The sequence below is a fragment of the Sphaeramia orbicularis genome, chromosome 20, assembly GCF_902148855.1.
Source record: "Sphaeramia orbicularis chromosome 20, fSphaOr1.1, whole genome shotgun sequence".
NCBI lineage: Eukaryota > Metazoa > Chordata > Actinopteri > Kurtiformes > Apogonidae > Sphaeramia > Sphaeramia orbicularis.
The window spans coordinates 1,579,264-1,599,892 of NC_043976.1; the positions used below are offsets into that span (position 1 = coordinate 1,579,264).

Sequence of the window (20,629 nt, forward strand, 5' to 3'; positions counted from 1 at the left end):
AGAGTAAAATACCCATGTGAATATACAAATAAGAGTAAAATACCCATGTGAATATAGAAATAAAAGAGTAAAATACCCATGTGAATATACAAATAAGAGTAAAATACCCATGTGAATATAGAAATAAAAGAGTAAAATACCCATGTGAATATACAAATAAGAGTAAAATACCCATGTGAATATAGAAATAAAAGAGTAAAATACCCATGTGAATATAGAAATAAAAGAGTAAAATACCCATGTGAATATAGAAATAAAAGAGTAAAATACCCATGTAAATATAGAAATAAAAGAGTAAAATATCCATGTGAATATAGAAATAAAAGAGTAAAATACCCATGTGAATATAGAAATAAAGGAGTAAAATACCCATGTGAATATACAAATAAGAGTAAAATACCCATGTGAATATAGAAATAAGAGTAAAATACCCATGTGAATATAGAAATAAAAGAGTAAAATACCCATGTGAATATAGAAATAAGAGTAAAATACCCATGTGAATATAGAAATAGAAAAGTAAAATACCCATGTGAATATAGAAATAAAAGAGTAAAATACCCATGTGAATATAGAAATAAAAGAGTAAAACACCCATGTGAATATAGAAATAAAAGAGTAAAATACCCATGTGAATATAGAAATAAAAGAGTAAAATACCCATGTGAATATAGAAATAAAAGCTTGTAGGATTCCCCAAAACATGTGTACAACAAAAACCAAAACATGAGCCTCTACCCTATCTCCTTTTAAATATATACCTAAAAATATCGATACAATACTTTTTGATATCTTTACAGTATTGTGAAATGAAATATTGCGATATATTGCAGAAGTGCGTAAGTATTCTTAGAAACTGTTACCAGGAACTTATTTACCTGGGTGAAAGAATTTCCGGCCATCTGTGTACTGTGTTTCTACCACACCTTAAAGTTCCTGGTAATTTTCAAGTTTCCAGTCGTTGACTCGAAGTCCTGCTGAATTTCTTTTAAGTGTTTTCAGGAAATACGTGTGATGAGGTTCAGGCTGTTGTGAACATATTCTTTAGTGTATTCAGATGGACAAACAGATTATTACAATGCACTTGTAGGAGGGAGCCAAGCTCGTTGTTGTCCAGTTCTTCTTCTCTTCTTTTGCTCCATGTTCCAAATGATCAAAACAGAAACAAAGTGAATACTGTAGAAATTAATTAAACAAATTTGCACTGGATTAAACATGGAGGATGAATGGAAATGTAGAATGTTGTAAGTGTTTTCCAACTATCAGTGTTCTTCATCACACAGCCCCGCCCCTCAAGAAGCCCCACCCCCCTACTAGGAAGTTTTTTCAGGGAAAGTTTGGGGTCAATAGAATGACTAATGCTGCGTTTCCACTACGTGAAACCGGCTTGGCTCAACTCGGCTCGGCTCGACTGGACTCTGGTACCAGGTCCTATTCCTGGAGACAGTTTCCATTACAGGATACTACTGGTTTTACAGTACCTGGACGTCATAGTGATGCGGCGCATTACTTCTGTGTCGTCTGCTCAGAGTTGTTGATAAACTCGCTCGTTGCGTGTTGTCTCATCAAGCTCATGCTGAATTTTTACGTCTGAACCTCCTCGACAAACCATGGTGTAGTTTTTCGGGCTGTCATCATGTGGATTAACCTTCCGTTATATTTCCTGTTCTTCTGCATCTGTTTTTTGTAAAAGGGCGGGTCACAGAGACAACTCTGACCAATCAGTGGTCTGCAGTGTTTACACGTCACGTTTTAGTATCTGGTCCCCAGTCCTGGAACCTCGGCGGAGGTGATACCCAAAAAACTAGTACCAGGTACCAGATTCCAGGTCCTTTTTCGTAATGGAAATGCAAAAAGGCTGAGCCAAGTCAAGTCGAGCTGGTACCATGTAGTGGAAACGCGGCATAATTAATTTTGGTGGAAGCATGCCAAGATTTTTTCAGAATCCAGGGTAAAGTTAAGGTTTGTAGTAAAGTTCCTGTGGTGGAAAAAGAATTTTTCACAACCGTCTTTTACAAGATTTTAAACAACATATTCGTTTCCACAGAAAGAGGAAGAGAACCAGAGGAAAGAAGAAGACGAAACCGGCAGAGCTGTTCTACTGTTCATGGTGTCAGAAGGTTCTGACTGACCCAGTCTCCAGCTGTGGACACCCGTTCTGTAAACAGTGCCTCACACCATTCTCAGACTACCATGATTTATCCGGCAGCTTCTGTCCCGAATGTGGTAAATGTGACACACGATTCAGAGTTAAACTGACAGACAGCATCAGTTTAGGTTAAACAACTTTTCACCAGCTGAAACGTAGTAACTACTGCAGTAAATATCCAATGGATTATAGACACTGTGTATATAATGTCAAACTTTCTTTACAGTGAATAATGCCCTGATAAAGGTTTCAGATGAACATAAACTCAGTCTGAGGAGCAGATGTGAATGTGTGACTGAAGGAACTGATGAAGCAGGAGGTAGAACCCGTCTAAACCGGATCTACACTGAGCTGTACATCACAGAGGGACAGAGTAAAGACGTTAATACCCAACATGAGGTGAGGACGCTGGAGACAGTTTACAAGAAGAAGATGATCATTCATGACAAACCCATCAGGTGTCAGGACATCTTCAAAGCCCTACCTGACCAGCAGAACCCCATCAGAGTGGTTCTGACCAACGGTGACGCTGGAGTTGGAAAAACCTTCTCGGTGCTGAAGTTCACTCTGGACTGGGCCGAGGGTTTAGAAAACCAGGACGTCAGTCTGGTGGTTCTGCTGTCCTTCAGAGAGCTGAACCTGGTCAGAGATGAGCAGTACAGTCTGCTGACGCTGCTCCATGTTTTCCATCCAACATTACAGAAGGTCACAGCAGAGCAGATCAACGTCTGCAAACTTCTGTTCATCTTCGACGGCCTGGATGAAAGCAGACTGTCACTGGATTTCAATGACTGTGAGGTGGTTTCAGACGTCACACAGAAGAAACCAGTCAACGTCCTGTTGACCAACCTCATCAAGGGGAACCTGCTTCCATCAGCTCTCATCTGGATAACTTCCAGACCTGCAGCAGCCAATCAGATCCCTCCTTCATGTGTCGACAGGGTAACACAAGTCCGAGGATTCACCACTGATGACCAGAAGGAGGAGTACTTCAAGAAGAGATCCAGTGATGAAGATCTGTCCAAGACAATCATCTCACACATCAAGAAATCCAGGAGCCTCCACATCATGTGTCAAATCCCAGTCTTCTGCTGGATCAGTTCTATGGTTCTGGAGCACATGTTGACTTCAGACCAGAGAGGAGATCTGCCCAAGACCCTGACCAACCTGTACTCACACTTCATCATGGTCCAGACAAAGAGGAAGAAGAAGAAGTATGAAAAAGGACATGAGACCAGTCCAGAAGAGCTGACAGAGGCTGACCGGGAAGTTCTTCTGAAGTTGGGTAGATTGGCATTTGAACAACTGATGGAAGGAAACATCATCTTCTATGAAGAAGACCTGGAGCAGTGTGATCTGGACGTCACAGAGGCCATGGTTTACTCTGGAGTTTGTACAGAGATCTTCAAAACAGAGAGAATGATCTTGAAGAAAACAGTCTACACCTTTGTTCATCTGAGTGTTCAGGAGTTTCTGGCTGCAGTCTACATCTACCACTGTTACAACACCAACAACACAGAGGTACTGGAGGAGTTTCTAGAAGATTGGGAGGAGGACGAGGAAGAAGAATACCTTGATTATATGGAGGAGGACGAGGACGAGGACGAGGATTTAGCACTTGATGTCTTCCTTAGAAAAGCCATGGAAAAATCCCTCAATAGTGAAAATGGTCACCTGGACCTGTTCATTCGTTTCCTTCATGGTCTTTGTCTGGAGTCCAATCAGAGAGTTTTAGGAGATCTGCTGGGTCCAGCAGAGATCAGTCCAGAAACAATACAGACAGTCATCAACAACCTGAAGGCGATGAACACTGAAGATGTCTCTCCTGACCGAAGCATCAACATCTTCTACTGTCTGACAGAGATGAACGACCAAACGATCCATCAGGAGATCCAAGAGTTCCTGAAGTCAGAGAACCGATCAGAGAAGGAACTCTCTGCGATCCAGTGTTCAGCTCTGGCCGACATGCTGCAGATGTCTGAGGAGGTTCTGGATGAATTGGACCTGAAGAAGTACAACACATCAGATGAGGGACGATGGAGACTGATTCCAGCTGTGAGGAACTGCAGAAAGGCTGAGTAAGAACTGATGTGGATATTGACCTTCTAATTTTGTTCTGTCTGATTTTTTTTCTCCAACATTATAAGTGGCCCTGAACTTGTGCCAGCTTTATTAAGAGTCGCATATTCTGTAAATAACTTTTCATGAAATCTTTTTATAGACTTTCTGGCTGTGGACTCTCAGACACTCACTATAAAGTCGTGGCCTCGGCTTTGGAATCCAATCCCTCGCATTTGATGGAGTTAGATCTGAGTGAAAACAACTATTTGATGGATTCTGGAGTGGAGATACTTTCTGATGGACTGAAGAGTCCACACTGCAGACTGGAGACTCTGAGGTCAGTTTATTGAATGTCTGCTATTTTAGGTGTTTGTCTTTTTTAAATGTAACCACTCTTTTCTGTTTGTTAAGCACAAGGTGGAAGCATATATGACAGTCTTTCTTTGCAAATGGTTGAACAGATGATTTCCTACCATTGAACCAAAAGTCCAAACACATCTTTTCAGTTTTGTTTGCTCATTAATGCAGGAGTTCTTCAACCAGTCGGAGGTGTCGAATGGCATCAGTGCCAGAGAAGCTACATTAGGGCTGCACGGTTTTGGCCAAAAATAAAATCCAGATTTTTTTTCCTCTAAAAACTCAATTTTAGATTTCGATTCGGGCCGGTGGTGCCGTTTTAGTTGGTATTTCGTTTTCGTATGCAGCCTGCAATGCAACGCACTGCTCCCACTCTGGTGTGTAATGATGTTTGAGGAGCTGAAATAAATGGGTTGTGTTTCTGTCTTTGACTGATACACCTTCAGGCTGAGTTTACAGCGAGGAATGTTCTTCATTGGAAACTTCAAAGCTGTACCAATTCCATGGAAACCAACTCGCTTCTGCTGTTTTTAGCCACGAACTTCTCACTCTCCTTAGCAAACGCCATTTTTGTACTGGTGTGTGGAGACCGCTCTCACAATTAGGAGGAGGAGCCTACGGTAGCCCAGAGACATGAGACAAATTAAATTTAGTTTGACGATTACTCTTTTTTAAAACATTGTCCTAATTAAATAATCTGATTTCGATTTAAAATCGATTAATCATTTAGCCCTAAGCTACAGTCTTACCGACTTGGTCTTGGTAATTTCACAACCTTATCAGTGTTTCCCCTACCGCCCTACCATACCTAACCACCCCATAAATGTCAAGTTCATTTTAAATTATTTTGTTACTAAAATAAAAGTCTGTCAATGGGAATGTTGGTACGATGGTATGTCGGTAACCCCATTTTTAGCTTACCGGCCGACAGGCCGTAAGCTATTGTCGTCATGCGTCGTCGTATGTCGTCTGTTACAAAAATTTCAGTTGTCTTCTTCTCTGAAACTACAATTCTGATTGACTTCAAACTTGGTATACAGCTTTTTTATGATAATGTCACCAAAAGTTTGTGAAATTATTTGGATCTGGATCTGATTCTGGATTTGGTGCCACTTTGAAAAATGTCCCCATTATAACAGATAGGAAGTGGATGGATGCAATAACTCAGTAAATCTAAATGATATCCAGTGTAAATGTCTCCAGTCCAGCCCTGATGGGGAGATGAGCCAAACATAATGTCCACATGCTGATCAGGATCTTCTTCTGGATCTGGAATTGACGCAAAATTTAACATGGGCTCTTATGGGGAAAACATTTCAATCGTCTTTTTCTCCCAAACTCCAGTTCTGATTGACTTCAAACTTGGTATACAGCTTCTTTATGATGATGTCAACCCCAAGGTACTGAAATTATTTCAATCTGGATCTGATTCTGGATTTGGTGTGACTTTGAAAAATTTCCCCATTATAAGAGATAGGAAGTGGATTGATCCAATAAATCAGTATCAATGATATCAAGTGTGAATTTGAATTTTTTACAGATCTGATTGGAATATGATCAAAACATGGACTATTTCTGTAATAGAATAAATTCACAGAACTGGGTGAGAATAAATGGCATCTGGATACATTTCCCAAAGCTTTTAATTTGGCCAGTAAACTACAGGGCCATTGGTCCGATTTTGCCTATATAACTTGTTATCTGTTAATGATGTCTGAACATTTGAACCTACTGTCAATAAAGGCCAAACACAAAGTCACACAGAACATGTCTTTCAAACACAGCAGGACAATGTAGTAAATAACCACTAGTGATCAGCGATCAGTTTTGACATGTTGCTGTGGTAACATGTTTTCAGAAGGTGGACATGATGATCCACATCAACACAACCTCCACTAATTTTAAATAAACCTCCTTGGTATTGATAAGGATTTCTGAAATGCTGAGCTGTTCATCTGAATCCTGAACACATCTGAATGGATCAGTAGTGAATTTTCTATGTCGTTTGTTTAGAATGAGAGACAGCATGCTGTCAGAGATCAGCTGTTTGCATCTTGCCTCAGCTCTGGAGTCCAATCCCTCCCATCTGATCAAACTGGATCTCAGTAAAAACTTTCTGCAGGATTCAGGAGTGGAGCTGATCTGTGAGTTTCTGCAGAATCCAGACTGTCGACTTCAAACTCTAAGGTCAGTCTTGACACGCTGAAGATGAAAAGTTACCAAAGTGATAAAGTTATTACGACTCTGTGCTCAAGGTGGAGGAGCGAATTTTTCTGTTTCGATATGATGCACAAACTCACTGTAACTCTGTTGTGTATTATCCAATCTGCACCCTATCACACAGAATAAGAGTTCCAGTCTGAACACAATGACATGACAATGATTCATTAAGTTACAGCTCCACCTACTGGCAGTAGAAAGGTATAGGCCCTACAGTGGTTCTAGGTCTTTTTCTGTGGCCCCCCTTTGGAGGACGAAAAACCTCCAGGCCCCCCTCAACCTCAACAACATAGTAACAGTGATGTAATTCTAACTTTTCATGAAAGAAACATTAATATTGGAACAATACTTTTTGCTTTTCCTTGAATAATTTTTTTTTGTTCAAATTAAAAATATCTTTGATTTTTGCTTGAATAATACATATAAACTCAACCAGACTGCTCCGAGACAATATTTATCCAAATAAAAATAGGAAATGTGCAGTTATCTTACAACTGTGACAATAAAGTTACTTTTTGGTAACAAAGCTGAACTTGAGATCAGTATCAGTGGGTCAATGAGCCAGTTTCCATTGGACATCTGAGAACATTAAAGTCCAAAGTGTCCAAACTGGTCCAAAACACAAACATGTCCCATGTGTCTTTTCCAGTCCAGTCCTTGTCCATGGTCCAAACCTAAACTCTTTGTCTAGTCTAGTCACAGATCACCATGGCAGTAGATTGATTTGATGAACGTCCATAAAATGAGTCCAGGGTGTTCCAACCATCAAACATTCAGGGCTTTAGATTACCTTAATTTGGGCACATCAGATGCTGGAATCGGCGGAGGGGGTGGGTGCGGGATTAGATTTTTCAACAGTAATTCCTGTTTTCTCAGACTATTTCAGATATATTCAAGAGTATGAAGGCATGGATTCCACAAGTCTAATTTCCAGAAGTATTGATCAGCATATGGCCAGCTGATTTTAATTCCAAAATCACAGGACTGCATGCAGGCAGATAATTCATATGTCATATGTTTCACTGCGTTTGTTATGTGAGCGGCCTGAACTTATAGGTCGCCCACGAGGCATGGTTGTTGAGAGAAAACCTTTGGCGTACAACGTACGAGTCAATCTCCAAGATCTCATCACCTCTCATTGGCCGAAACGGGTGATTTAGACCAATCAAACGGCGCAAATATGTCATACCTGCTGCCAGACAATAGTCTGGTCTTGTCTGTCTTTTATGTTTTGTGTGTCACTTCCTGTTTTATTTTGTTAAGTTTTCCCTCATGTGTCTTGTCTGTCGTCTTTACTTCCTGTTCCCCGCTCATCCTGACCTCTGTCCTGATTACCTGTCTCCGCCCTAATTTGCTTCACCTGTGTCTAGTTGTCTTCCCTCCCTTTTGTGTATTTAAATCCTGTCTTTTCCCCTTGTCAGTCGCCAGTTTGTAACTCCAGTAGTTCAGACCAGCGTACTTGACCTCGTTTGTTCGCCTGTTTTTTGACCTGTTTTTGGATTCCTCGGTTTTTCGTCTTCTGCCTGATCCCTGTCGGTTTTTGTCTGCCTCATCTGATCTGGTTTTGACCTTCTCGCCCTGTCTACCGGTACGTGAGTTTGCCTAGTCCTTATGTCCTGTTGCTCGATTGTTAGCCTGCCTGTGTATGACCTGTTTCCGTCCCTGACCTCCCTTTGCTTTTCCCCAGTCGGGGAAAAGACTCCTAACACCGCTCGGGGAGACGGGCTGCTGCCCTCGATCCGGAGGACGAATCTGAGGAGAAAATCCCCAACCATTATCCTCAAGATTCTGTCACTCATTATATTTTTTCACCTGTGTGTGAACAATAAACCTTTTGGAACTAACTTTTGTTGTCGGAGTTCTGCATTTGGATTCTGTGTTTGTGCTAACGTTATCACAAAATATGACTTCTGCGGGAAGCATGAATACTTGTGCTTTCCTGTTCGGTACATATGTGTTGTTGTTGTTGTCAATGTTTTCTCTGTCGTTATGAACAAGCCTTGTATATTATAACCGATGTGTTTTACGGGAGGAAAAAAGCAGGGGCGAGTGAGTCAATACTTTCGTTTACACTCTGCTCTGGCCTTTTTTTATTTTTAATTTGGGGACACTAATTTGGGGACATTTAATTTGGGCACACCGTTAGTCGGCCCAGCCAAGGTGTAATCTAAAGGCCTGACATTAGTTCCACCTGATACATGTTCTAACCTGAAGAACAAAAAAACACCCAGGGGGGAATCCCATGACCCCCCAGGTAAGCCTTCACGCCTCCCCTAGGGGGCCCACCCCACAGTTTGACCAACACTGATTTATGAGGTTCATCCACCTGGATATTCTTTCCTTCAGCAGAGTTGAAAGACCTTGATTACTTTTTCAAACGCTATTTCCATGGTGACACATTACTTACCATTCCTTCATTCATTGACCTTTATGTAATGAGGAAAAAGGCTCGTTGAGATTAGAAACCTGTTTTGCAAGTGTCCTGGCCAAGACAGCAGCAGAATTTACAGAAAATAGAGATTTCAGCCACACAAAAAACATGCATAAAACACGCTGTAAAACCCAGTTCTAAATGTTGTAAATGTATGCCTATAATGTATAATTCATGTAAATGTATAAAACGCCATCAATAAATCAAAAGGTACTAAAAGTACACAATAACAAAATCTCAAAAGTAGAACCGGATTCAGTCAATTGGAAAAACATCTACAGCCACATTTATCTTTTTCTCATTCATTCAAAATGTCGTTTTTTGTCCTTTCTGTGGGAAACATATTTGACTGTATCTGTCACCTGGAGAATATGTCAGTTATAGCATGTGGTGGTTGTGGGGTTCAGATGTGGCACAGTAGCTCCCTAGTGCCCTCTGCTGGAAACATGAAGGCAGCCTCATAGACTCCACCCACTGTTTACAAACTAAGATTTAACCTGATTCAGCTTCCTTTATTTGTTCACACTATTATTATTATTATTTATTTATTTATTTTTACAGTAACACAAGGCATCCATGTAAACCATTCACTGACCGTACACTTTTTGAAATCACTTCACACACAGTCTGATTTGCATAATATATGTGATCATGTCTCCTGATCATGGTGGTCAGTGTTAGTTAATTCATTACAAATAGGTAATACACAACAGTATCTTATGTTATGCATTCTACTACATTACAACTAGATATTCACTAATGCAGATAATGTTTGATATTATGTCATTATACTGGATTTATACATCCTTTTAAATGCACAGACTGAGTAGCAGCACAACACTGTACATACAGATTTAATAAAAATTACAGATAAAAAAGGAAATAAGAAAATAATAATAAAAACTATAGAAACAGTAGCAAAAACTCGTAATTACACATTAGAAGTACTCGTAGTGGTAAATATCTAAATAATAAATGTATTTGTAACAACAATATCAATAGTTACAATGTAGTACTTGTATTAATAGCAATCTTAATAATACAGTAGTAATAATAACAATTACAAAAATACCCTGTAATAATAATATTAATAACAGTAATGATGATAATAATGATAGTGGGAGTTTGGTCCAATTGATAAATGCTTTATTACTACTAATAATCTTTTTCATTGGCTGAATTCAGCGCTGGGGTGGTGAGTATTTGGACCAGATGTGAATCTAAAGGTCAAAGGTCATGACATAATTGTTCATAATTAAAAAGCTAAACCTTTGCAGTGGATTAGACTTGGTAATGTTCGTTGATTTACTGGACATAGTTAATGTTTACTCATGCCGTATCTGCATATATACATAAATTAACTTAATATTTCAATATTATAACTGAGTTGTTTTCTACCAATTACACAACTTTTTGAAATGTCATTTGACCCAGTGCACTACTCATCACATTTTATATTTATCTTTCAATTCCAAACCTATGAAATGCACATTGTACTGATTGGTGTTGATGTGATGGACCGTCTGTCCAAGGCTATCTCAGGTGTAGCTCACTGATCATGACTTAACCGTACTGCCCTTAAACCACATGTGACCGGGTTATTAATCTACACCGTTCATTCTTTACACAGATTGAGCGACTGCAGTCTGACAGAGATCGGATGTTCGCATCTGGCCTCGGCTCTGAAGTCCAATCCCTCTCATTTGACGGAACTCGACCTCAGTTACAACGAACTCCAGGATTTAGGAGTGAAGCGGCTGTGTGACTTTCTGCAGAATCCAGAGGGTAGACTACAGATTCTGAGGTCAGGTCACTGTGTGTTGCTGCACCAGCTGAGCCTCTTTTATATAGAAAACACAACCTACATATATTAACCCTATAATGCCAAACATATCATATTTGATACATGAGTTTTGAAGCCCTCTACATGATCAGTGTGATATTTTTTTCTTGAAAAATCTGATGTATATAATTAGATACATGCAATACACAGATAATCCACCAGGGGGAGGAGTTCATTCACCAGAGGTCTTTAGTGGCACTACAAGACTGACATTAATGAGGAAGAACTGGGACCATTTAGAAAAGGAATTACCAATTTATTAGACATATTTGTGTTATATTATGTTTTTTTTGTTCAAAAATAATAATATTTGAGCATTGAGACCCAATGGATCAAATATGATACAAAATTAAAACTCATACATGGAAATTGATATTTAAAAAAACTGATTTTGGTTGTTCAGAAGGACCAATAAAAGCTCCAGTTTCAAAGAACTGGAATTTTTTTGTCAGTGATTGAATGGTTCAGGCTTTACAGTGTTAATTTAAATGACATGTCTTTGTATTTAAACGGTTTATTGTTCGTCTGTTTTGGTGGTGAACGGATGAGGGAGACTGAGTAAGTTACTGACCTTAGAGGATTTGACACAACACCCATTGCTTGACATAACTTATGCTCCTGATTTTTCTAATTTGCCCATATGGCTCATTTATGCTCGCTTTACGTCTATAAATAGATACGTCCGTTTCTAACGTTGTCGAGCGTCACTGCCGTCATACTTCCATACATCCAATGCGTTGGAATGAGCATTTCTCAATCAATCCACCAGAGGGCGCCGCTCTGAAATACCATACTGGACAAATACCAGGGATGTCCCGATCCGATCTAAACATTGGTATCAGCTGCCGATCTGGCATTTTTTAGAAGATTGGATCAGATCAGATTTAGTCACGAGATCAGGTTGATTGGGCTGACCCAGACCCGGTCCTGGGGGGGGTTACCAGTGTTGGGCAGTAGCATTGCTACTTGTAGTGAAGTTAGCAACTTACTACAATTTTCAGTAGCTTGGTGGTAACGTCACTGTTTCCTAAATCAAGTAACATTTCAGTAGCTTAACTCTTTTATTGATCAAGTAGCGTGGTAACGACCACAGACGCTATTTTTATATGGCTTAACACAGTGGAGAAGCAGTTTGTAGAAAAGTAAATATCAAATTAAACATGTTTTATTTCAATTATCAGTATCATATACATTTATTTATAATATTTACAACACATAAATAATATTAGCATTATATCCAAATGTATTTTGCATAGATATATGCGTTTATTAATTTTAAACACTGTGTTTAGAATATGACATACTTATTATAATACGTAGTTAAATATCAATGTATTTGAATAAATGTAGTTTATTTATAGAATTTATAAAATGAGCCCAGAATGACGGCACTACACTGGGTCACTGTACAAACATTCACACTCACAAAACTACTCACTTTTTGTTTTTTCACAATTTTTTTTTTCATTTAAAAATACATTTTCCTGAAAATATAAATAATTACCTACCCAAAAATATAGGTTTGGTGTAGATTATTGTAATTAAATTTTTTTGACCAGATGTGAACCTTCCTTTGACTCCACCCTTGTATTGCTCAGACTAATCCATATTATAATTGGGTGGGACTATCTGGCACAGTTCTTGATTGGTTTGCATCCTACTTAAAGGGCAGGGATTATTTTGTGTCAATAGGTAACTTTAAATCTGAGCAGACCAAAATTACATGTGGAGTCCCCCAAGGCTCCATCCTGGGGCCCCTTCTGTTCAACATCTACATGCTTCCACTGGCTCAGATCATAGAAAAAAACAAAATAGATTACCATAACTATGCAGATGACACACAGCTCTACATTTCAATGTCCCCAGGTGACCATAGCCCCATACAAGCACTGGGTAAATGCATGGAGCAAATATCTGAATGGATGGGCCATAACTTTCTTCAGTTAAACAGAGAAAAAACTGAGGTAGTCATTTTTGGACCCAAGGTGGAGCGTCTTAAAATCAGCATACAGCTCCAGTCACTTCAGTTAAAAACCTCAGACCAGGCCAGGAATCTGGGTGTTGTCATGGATTCAGACCTGAATTTTAAAAACCACATACAAACAATTACAAAGTCAGCTTACTATCACCTCAAGAACATTTCTAGGATTAAAGGACTGATGTCGCAGCAGGACCTGGAAAAACTAGTCCATGCCTTCATCTTTAGTCGAGTTGACTACTGTAACAGTATCTTCTGTGGTCTGCCTAAAAAGTCTATTCGACGACTGCAACTGTGATCCAGAATGCTGCTGCTCGAGTCCTCACTAAGACCAAGAGAGTGGACCACATCAGCCCAGTTCTGAGGTCTCTACACTGGACCACATCAGCCCAGTTCTGAGGTCTCTACACTGGACCACATCAGCCCAGTTCTGAGGTCTCTACACTGGCTCCCTGTCTCTCAGAGAATAGACTTCAAAATTCTCTTACTAGCATATAAAGCACTGAATGGTTTAGGCCCAAAATACATCAGAGACCTTCTAGTCCAGTATGAACCATCCAGACCACTCTGGTCATCTGGTGCAGGTCTGCTCTGTGTTCCCAAAGTCAGAACTAAACATGGAGAATCAGCGTTCAGTTTCTATGCTCCGTATATCTGGAACAAACTACCAGAAAATATCAGGTCTGCTGAGAGTCTGAGTTCTTTTAAGTCCAGGTTAAAGACTCACCTGTTCACTGCTGCCTTTGACTAAAAGGCTTTTGACTTTTTAAATTTTATATTCTCTTTGAAACTCTGCACTGCAACTCTTACTTTAATATGTGTGTGTTTTTATTTTGATTTTATTTTATTTTGATTTTATGTGTTGTTTTCTTACTCGCTGTTTTTAATCACCTTTTATATGTTTCTTTTATAATGTTTTAAATGTGTTTCTTTTTGTTTCTTTTATTTCAATGTCCTGTGTGAAGCACCTTGAATTGCCTTGTTGCTGAAATGTGCTATACAAATAAACTTGCCTTGCCTTGCCTTATAGATGTGGACACAAACCAGTCGAGTGAAGTGATGTTTACATCATTTTAACCATTTTTGAGCACTGTGACGTACATGCCTCCTTAACTTTTCCTTGACTTGGCACATTCCTGCTGTTGATACTACATGGTACATAACAATTCGGTCATGTTTTATGAGACACAGTCAGTCTTTTACTATTTACTTACACCGTCCACGTTCCACCAGTAGACCGCTCTGATTGGCCACAAGGAAACTGGAACAGCATGAGTCCAGTAACACAGAGCAAGAAGGTTCTGAGTTCAATTCCCAGTTGGAAAATGGCCTTTCTATGAGTCCCCCACCACACACACACACACACACACGCACACACACACACACACACACACACACACGCACACACACACGCACACTTACTTCAGTACAAAAGGTATTTTTTTGTACTTGTCTTTCCCAGTTTGTCATTGACTCTCTATCGTGTGTTCTCTGTTCAGATTGAGGTACTGCAGGTTGTCGTGGATCAGCTGTTCTTCTCTTGCTCCAGCTCTGAAGTCCAATCCCTCACATCTGTTAGAGCTAGACCTGAGTGAGAACCACCTCCGACTACCTGACGACTACCTGCAGGATCCAGGGATGAAACTGCTCTGTGATTTTCTGCAGAATTCAGACTGCAGACTCCACGCTCTGAGGTCAGACACCATGTCAAGCTCTGTGATGAGATGAATAAATCCATGACAGTAAACCACACTCATAAACTGGACATTATACCGATAGGGGTGTGACGATACACTCAGCCCCACGAGACGAGATGGTACATGAAACTGGGTTCACGAGAACAAGACGAGACGATATTTCACATAACTTTTAACCCTTGTATGGTGTTTGGATCTGTGGGACCTGTTTTCATTTTTTATTACAAGAAAAATGTTGTGTAATTATTTTTTAAATACATTTTTTCCTCGTGGGTCAAAACACAGTCCTGTCCCGTCAGTGAGCAAACTTTAATTGATTGCCATTCCAACATTTATTTCAATATAAGTAGCTTCTTGTTTTGGATAATCCCTTACGGTCCAACTAAAGCAAAAATGAGTTTAAAAGTAAAAATGTGGGTCATTTAGCAACACTAATCTGTCAAATTGTCTCTAAAATGTCCCGTCTGAGAGATTTCGAATACTGTGTTTTGACCCTCGTGTATCTTGATTATATTACATTTCATGAATAAAACAAACTAAAAACAAGTAGCACTTTAATTCATAAATGTGATCCAGCAAAGGCAAAAGGCAAATATTAAACATATGCTGCTCTTTATGTTGCTTGTATTTGGGATGAAGTAAACGTGTTGATGATTTTAACATAAAATTGTTTGATTATGTTGAATTAAAAACCCACAAATGCAGCGGGTCCAACACACCAAGGTTGTAATAGTTTTGGATTTTTAATTATAGTTTAGTTTTATTTAGTTTTGACTTTTTTTTTCTCTAATTCATTTAGTTTTAATTAGTTTTTAGAGCATGTTTGCTAGTTTTTATTAGGTATCGTTTTTTTTTCTGAATGCTTAGTTTTAGTTTAGTTTAGTTTTAGTATTAGTTTTAGCTATTTCATATATTTTATCTTCGTCACCATCTTATTCAAAGAAATTAGTGAGGCACGGATCAGTGGGTTACCCTGGACACTTCATTTGGGGGTGGGGTTAGGGTGGTTCATTGACTGAGCACAGACACAAACACATGTACAGTAGGATGTATAAATTCCCTATAGCAGGTTGGGGGGGCTGGTGCGATCCATACACAACGTCACTTATGTGAAAACAATGCGAAGATGTGCAAAGTGTGAGAGGAGATGCACAAAGCAGCCAGCAGTTAAACCAGATAGAAACATATATAAACCAGCTAACCAGCAGTTAAAGCAGATAGAAACATATATAAACCAGCTAACCAGCAGTTAAACCAGATAGAAACATATATAAACCAGCTAACCAGCAGTTAAACCAGGTAGAAACATATATAAACCAGCTAACCAGCTGTTAAACCAGGTAGAAACATATATAAACCAGTTAACCAGCAGTTAAACCAGGTAGAAACATATATAAACCAGTTAACCAGCAGTTAAACCAGGTAGAAACATATATGAACCAGTTAACAACAGTTAAAGCAGATAGAAACATATATAAACCAGCTAACCAGCAGTTAAAGCAGATAGAAACATATATAAACCAGCTAACCAGCAGTTAAACCAGGTAGAAACATATATAAACCAGTTAACCAGCAGTTAAACCAGGTAGAAACATATATGAACCAGTTAACAACAGTTAAAGCAGATAGAAACATATATAAACCAGTTAACCAGCAGTTAAACCAGATAGAAACATATATAAACATATCTAACCCAGTTCAGCATCAGTAAACCACACCTTAGCAGATCTCTCATATCTTCATCATCTCCAGTTCCATTATTAGCTAACTTTGCTTCATTTCAGTTCAGCTAGCTGTAGCTAGTAACATCAAACGTTTTTTAACACTATAACAGGTTCCATCCCTCTGTAATTGGATTAGTTTTCATCCTCCTCTTTTCTCCTCTTCTAAACTGTGCAGTTAAGGCCTTGGAAGGCCTTTTCATGGTGATAAACTCTCCAGTCTTTACTTGGATGCTTAGTTCAAATACCTGTCTGACATTGTCTGTCCTTTAGCGCCACTCTGTCTATGTCACTCACGCAGACACAGTGAGCTCAAAAAAACAAACAAAAAAAACCCCCTGACCCCACTGATCACTAAAGTAAATCCCAGACAGGACTGTGCTGCTTTGTCCCAGCTTTAGTCTGTATGTTCCAGGTAGAGTGGGGACCAGAAGACAACTGGATTACACAAGTGACCAGACATGACAGACTGTGGAGTGTCGTATAGTGCTGCTAGCTCAAATTGCTGGAGCGAAATAAATCAATTTGATATCAATCCGACATTGACAAAGACGAAAAACAAAGGGAATTTTATCCATAATTTTTATACGTTTTAGTTAGTTTTGTAAGCTCACAATACAGTTTAAGTTAGTTATCGTTTTTTTTTTCCTTTTAACTAGACTTTTATTTATTTCAGTTAACGAAAATGTTTTTTCAATTTTAGTTTTCGTCATTTTGTTCGTTTTCATTAACGATTATAACCTTGCGCCACACCCATGAACACTGGCTGAAGAACAAAAACCTGAACACCACACAAGGGTTAAGAAAACTAAAATGACAAAATATACGACTGGACAAACAGACTTTTTTATTTAACAGAGTTCCAAAACGATGCAGGTGCATTTTGATATTTTTTAGAACTTGCATCCGTGCATGACCTAAGCATGAACATTGACCTGTTGAGCTCCTTTCCACAAATAAAATTAAATATTTTTTTAAAGTGCAAACAATATGTGCAAAATTGTAAAATGGCGCAGATGTCTGTGGTTATTGCCGTGGCTCTGGTGCTTGACTCTGGGAGTTCAGGTGTAAAGGCGTCTGTTAGTCGGGCAAATTTAGTTTTTTGACATATCATGAACAAAATGTTCACACAATTGTACAGATTCACTCAATATAGATATGGAAGCTGGGATGGTATACCACCAGAGGTGTATCTCACCTTTTGGGACATTCTTGGTCCATCTCTGTTGGATATGATTAATACTGCTATCACTAAAGGTGCTTTCAATTTGAGTGTCAATGCTGCAATTATTACACTACTTCTTAAACCAAATATAGATCCTTCCCAATGCAGTAACTACAGACCTTTATCCCTTTTAAACGGAGATGTGAAACTTTATGCCAAAGTGCTTGCCTCACGATTGGAAATATATTTGACAAGACTGATACACAACGACCAAACGGGATTTATTAAGAACAGATTAGCATCTGATAATGTGCGCTGTCTCTTGCACATTATTCACGCAGCAAAAGCCATTGACTTCCTCTGCCCAGTCCTGTCTCTTGACGCTGAGAAAGCGTTCGATCGACTGGAGTGGGATTATCTCTGGGCTACTCTGGGCAATTTTGGACAGGGTTCACAATTTATTAAAATGATCAAGGTCTTATATGCTAATCCCTCTGCAATGATCTATACAAATAATGTTTGTTCTTCCCAGTTTCCCATATTAAGGGGCACTCGTCAAGGTTGCCCCCTCTCCCCATTACTTTTCGCTCTCTCTCTCGAACTTTTGGCTCAGAAAATCAGACAACATCCCGCTGCACTCCCTATCTCTTTCAATAATACTGAACATCATATATCATTGTATGCAGATGATATCCTACTTTATGTTGGTGACGCAGGGTCTTCTCTTCCACATTTATTATCTACGTTTGACTTATTTAGCTCACTATCTGGATATGAAATCAATTGGACTAAATCCTCTTTAATGCATCTAAATTCAGCGGTTTCAGTTATACCCTTACCTTCTAATATCCCAGTAGTGAGGCAGTTCAGATACCTTGGTGTTGATATTTCCCCCTCCATATTTCACATAGCATCATATAACTTTCAAAATGTATATAATCAAATTGAGAAGGATGTTGGACGCTGGTCAAAACTGTCAAATTCTCTTCAAGCTCGTGTATCAATTGTCAAAATGGATATACTTCCCCGCATAAATTTTTATTCTTCTATGATTCCACTTGCACCTCCAACAGGTTACTGGGAAAAACTACATTCTCTCATATCCAGATTTGTATGGAATGGGAAAAGAGCACGTTTGAAGCTAAAGACCTTTCAGTGACATAAGACACGGGGTGGATTGGCCTTACCAATCTTCAAGATGTACTTTTGGTCTTTTGTGCTTCGACCTTTGTCTGTATGGTTTGATCCTGATGTCTCTGTCTCCTGGAGACCAATTGAGGAAAATCTTTCTCAACCCTACAGACTTCAAGACTTGGTGTATTCTAACATACCACTTAAAGACGCCAGATCACGCTTAGGATAATTTCTTACTTGCTTAGAATTAACCTCACTGCGCTGAAATATGCTAATGCAGATCTAAAGTGGCACAAGCATTCTCCTATATTTAATAATTATTCTTTTCTTATTGGCAAAACACCTTGTTCTTTCCCTTCATGGAGAAACAGGGGAGTTAATGTTTTTAAAGATCTGTTTAATGATGATGGTTTATGAGCTTTTAATGATTTACAAACAGAATATAACCTACCTGCCTCATCATTTTTCTTTTATTTGCAGTTGAGATCTGCCATGAAGGCATATGGTGTCCCTTGGTGCACAACACTTCAAACACATCCGTTGCATAAATTATTTGCCTCACATAGCCAAACATGAGGGATGGTTTCCAAACTTTATAATTTTATTTCTGATCCATGTGTTCAGCTGCCTGTAGAAAGTGTTTGGGAAAGGGATGTTTCCTCTGCAGGAGAGGAAGACATTCACTGGGAAACAGTTTGGAAGAACTTGCACGACACATCCAAAAACCCTGACCATCAGTTCAGACATTTCAAGTTTATACACAGGATGGATTTAACTCCCAGGAAACGTCATGCTATGAAAATTATTCCATCTCCCATGTGTGACTTCTGTACACTAGATACTATAGGATCATTTATACATATGTACTGGGAGTGTCCTGAAGTGTATGGTTTCTGGAAGCAAATTTCTGTTACTTTGAGTGATGTGCTGGAGAGTAACATCCCTTTGTCACCATCTTTACTTCTGCTTAATGATGACTACCTTAGAACTTTCTCTTCAGCAAAGGCGTATATTATGGGCTGCTCTCACTGCAGACAAGAAAATGCTGGCATTGAGATGGCAACCACCTCATACTTTATCACGGCAACAATGGATAAATTATTTTCTAGATATAGTTCTGATGGAGAGGTCAGTGGGCCGGATGCATGCAGCCAGTGGAAAAACGCTGAGTATGTGGGATGGTGTTTATTTTATGGTTAAAGAAAGAGTGCAACATAATTGTCTATGACTCTCCTGATCACTATTCTGTTTATATCTGTAAATTATATTCTCTTTCATCTATATACATGTATTTGTCTTTATTAGTTGGTTTTTGTATTCTGAGATCCAGATTGGGTTGGCATGGGGATCGCCACTGGTTCTGTGGGGGGGTTATACTTTGTGTGGCACAGAATCTTGTATTATAAAATGTGAATTTCTTTTTCTTTTGTATTGTATTTCTCAGATGCACAATGAAAACAAATAAAAAACTGATCAAAAAAAAATATATAGATATGTAAGCTGTATGATGTAGATTTCCAATCTGGGACCCTTTTTTTTTTTTTTTGATCAATTTTTTAAAATTTATTTTCATTGTGCATCTCCAGAAGTACAATACAAAAAAAGAAAGAAATTCACATTTTATGATATAAGATTTTGTGACACACAAAGTATAACACCCCACCCTCCCAGAACCAATGGCGACCCCCATACCAACCCAACCTGGATCTCAAAATACGAAAACCACTAATAAAAACAAATACACAAATATAGATGAAAGAGAAGATAATTTTCAGATATAAACAGATAATTGATCAGGATAGTCATAGACAGTTATGTTGCACTCTTTCTTTCAATCTGTGACCATTTGATCTACAACAGTGCTCAGCAGTCA

The 20,629-nt window shown here is 38.9% G+C and overlaps 1 protein-coding gene across 3 annotated transcripts in view; it reads left to right on the forward strand.

Moving 5' to 3' along the window:
• LOC115411480 (NACHT, LRR and PYD domains-containing protein 12-like) overlaps positions 1 to 20,629 on the forward strand; it is a 51,156-nt gene that overhangs the window by 10,832 nt on the left and 19,695 nt on the right. For all 3 annotated transcript variants that reach the window (XM_030123629.1, XM_030123630.1, XM_030123631.1), the window contains exons 3-8: positions 2,048 to 2,226; positions 2,376 to 4,227; positions 4,371 to 4,547; positions 6,581 to 6,754; positions 10,849 to 11,022; positions 14,539 to 14,733. In XM_030123629.1, coding sequence (XP_029979489.1) covers positions 2,048 to 2,226; positions 2,376 to 4,227; positions 4,371 to 4,547; positions 6,581 to 6,754; positions 10,849 to 11,022; positions 14,539 to 14,733 — 2,751 coding nt within the window. The remainder of the gene's footprint in view (positions 1 to 2,047; positions 2,227 to 2,375; positions 4,228 to 4,370; positions 4,548 to 6,580; positions 6,755 to 10,848; positions 11,023 to 14,538; positions 14,734 to 20,629) is intronic.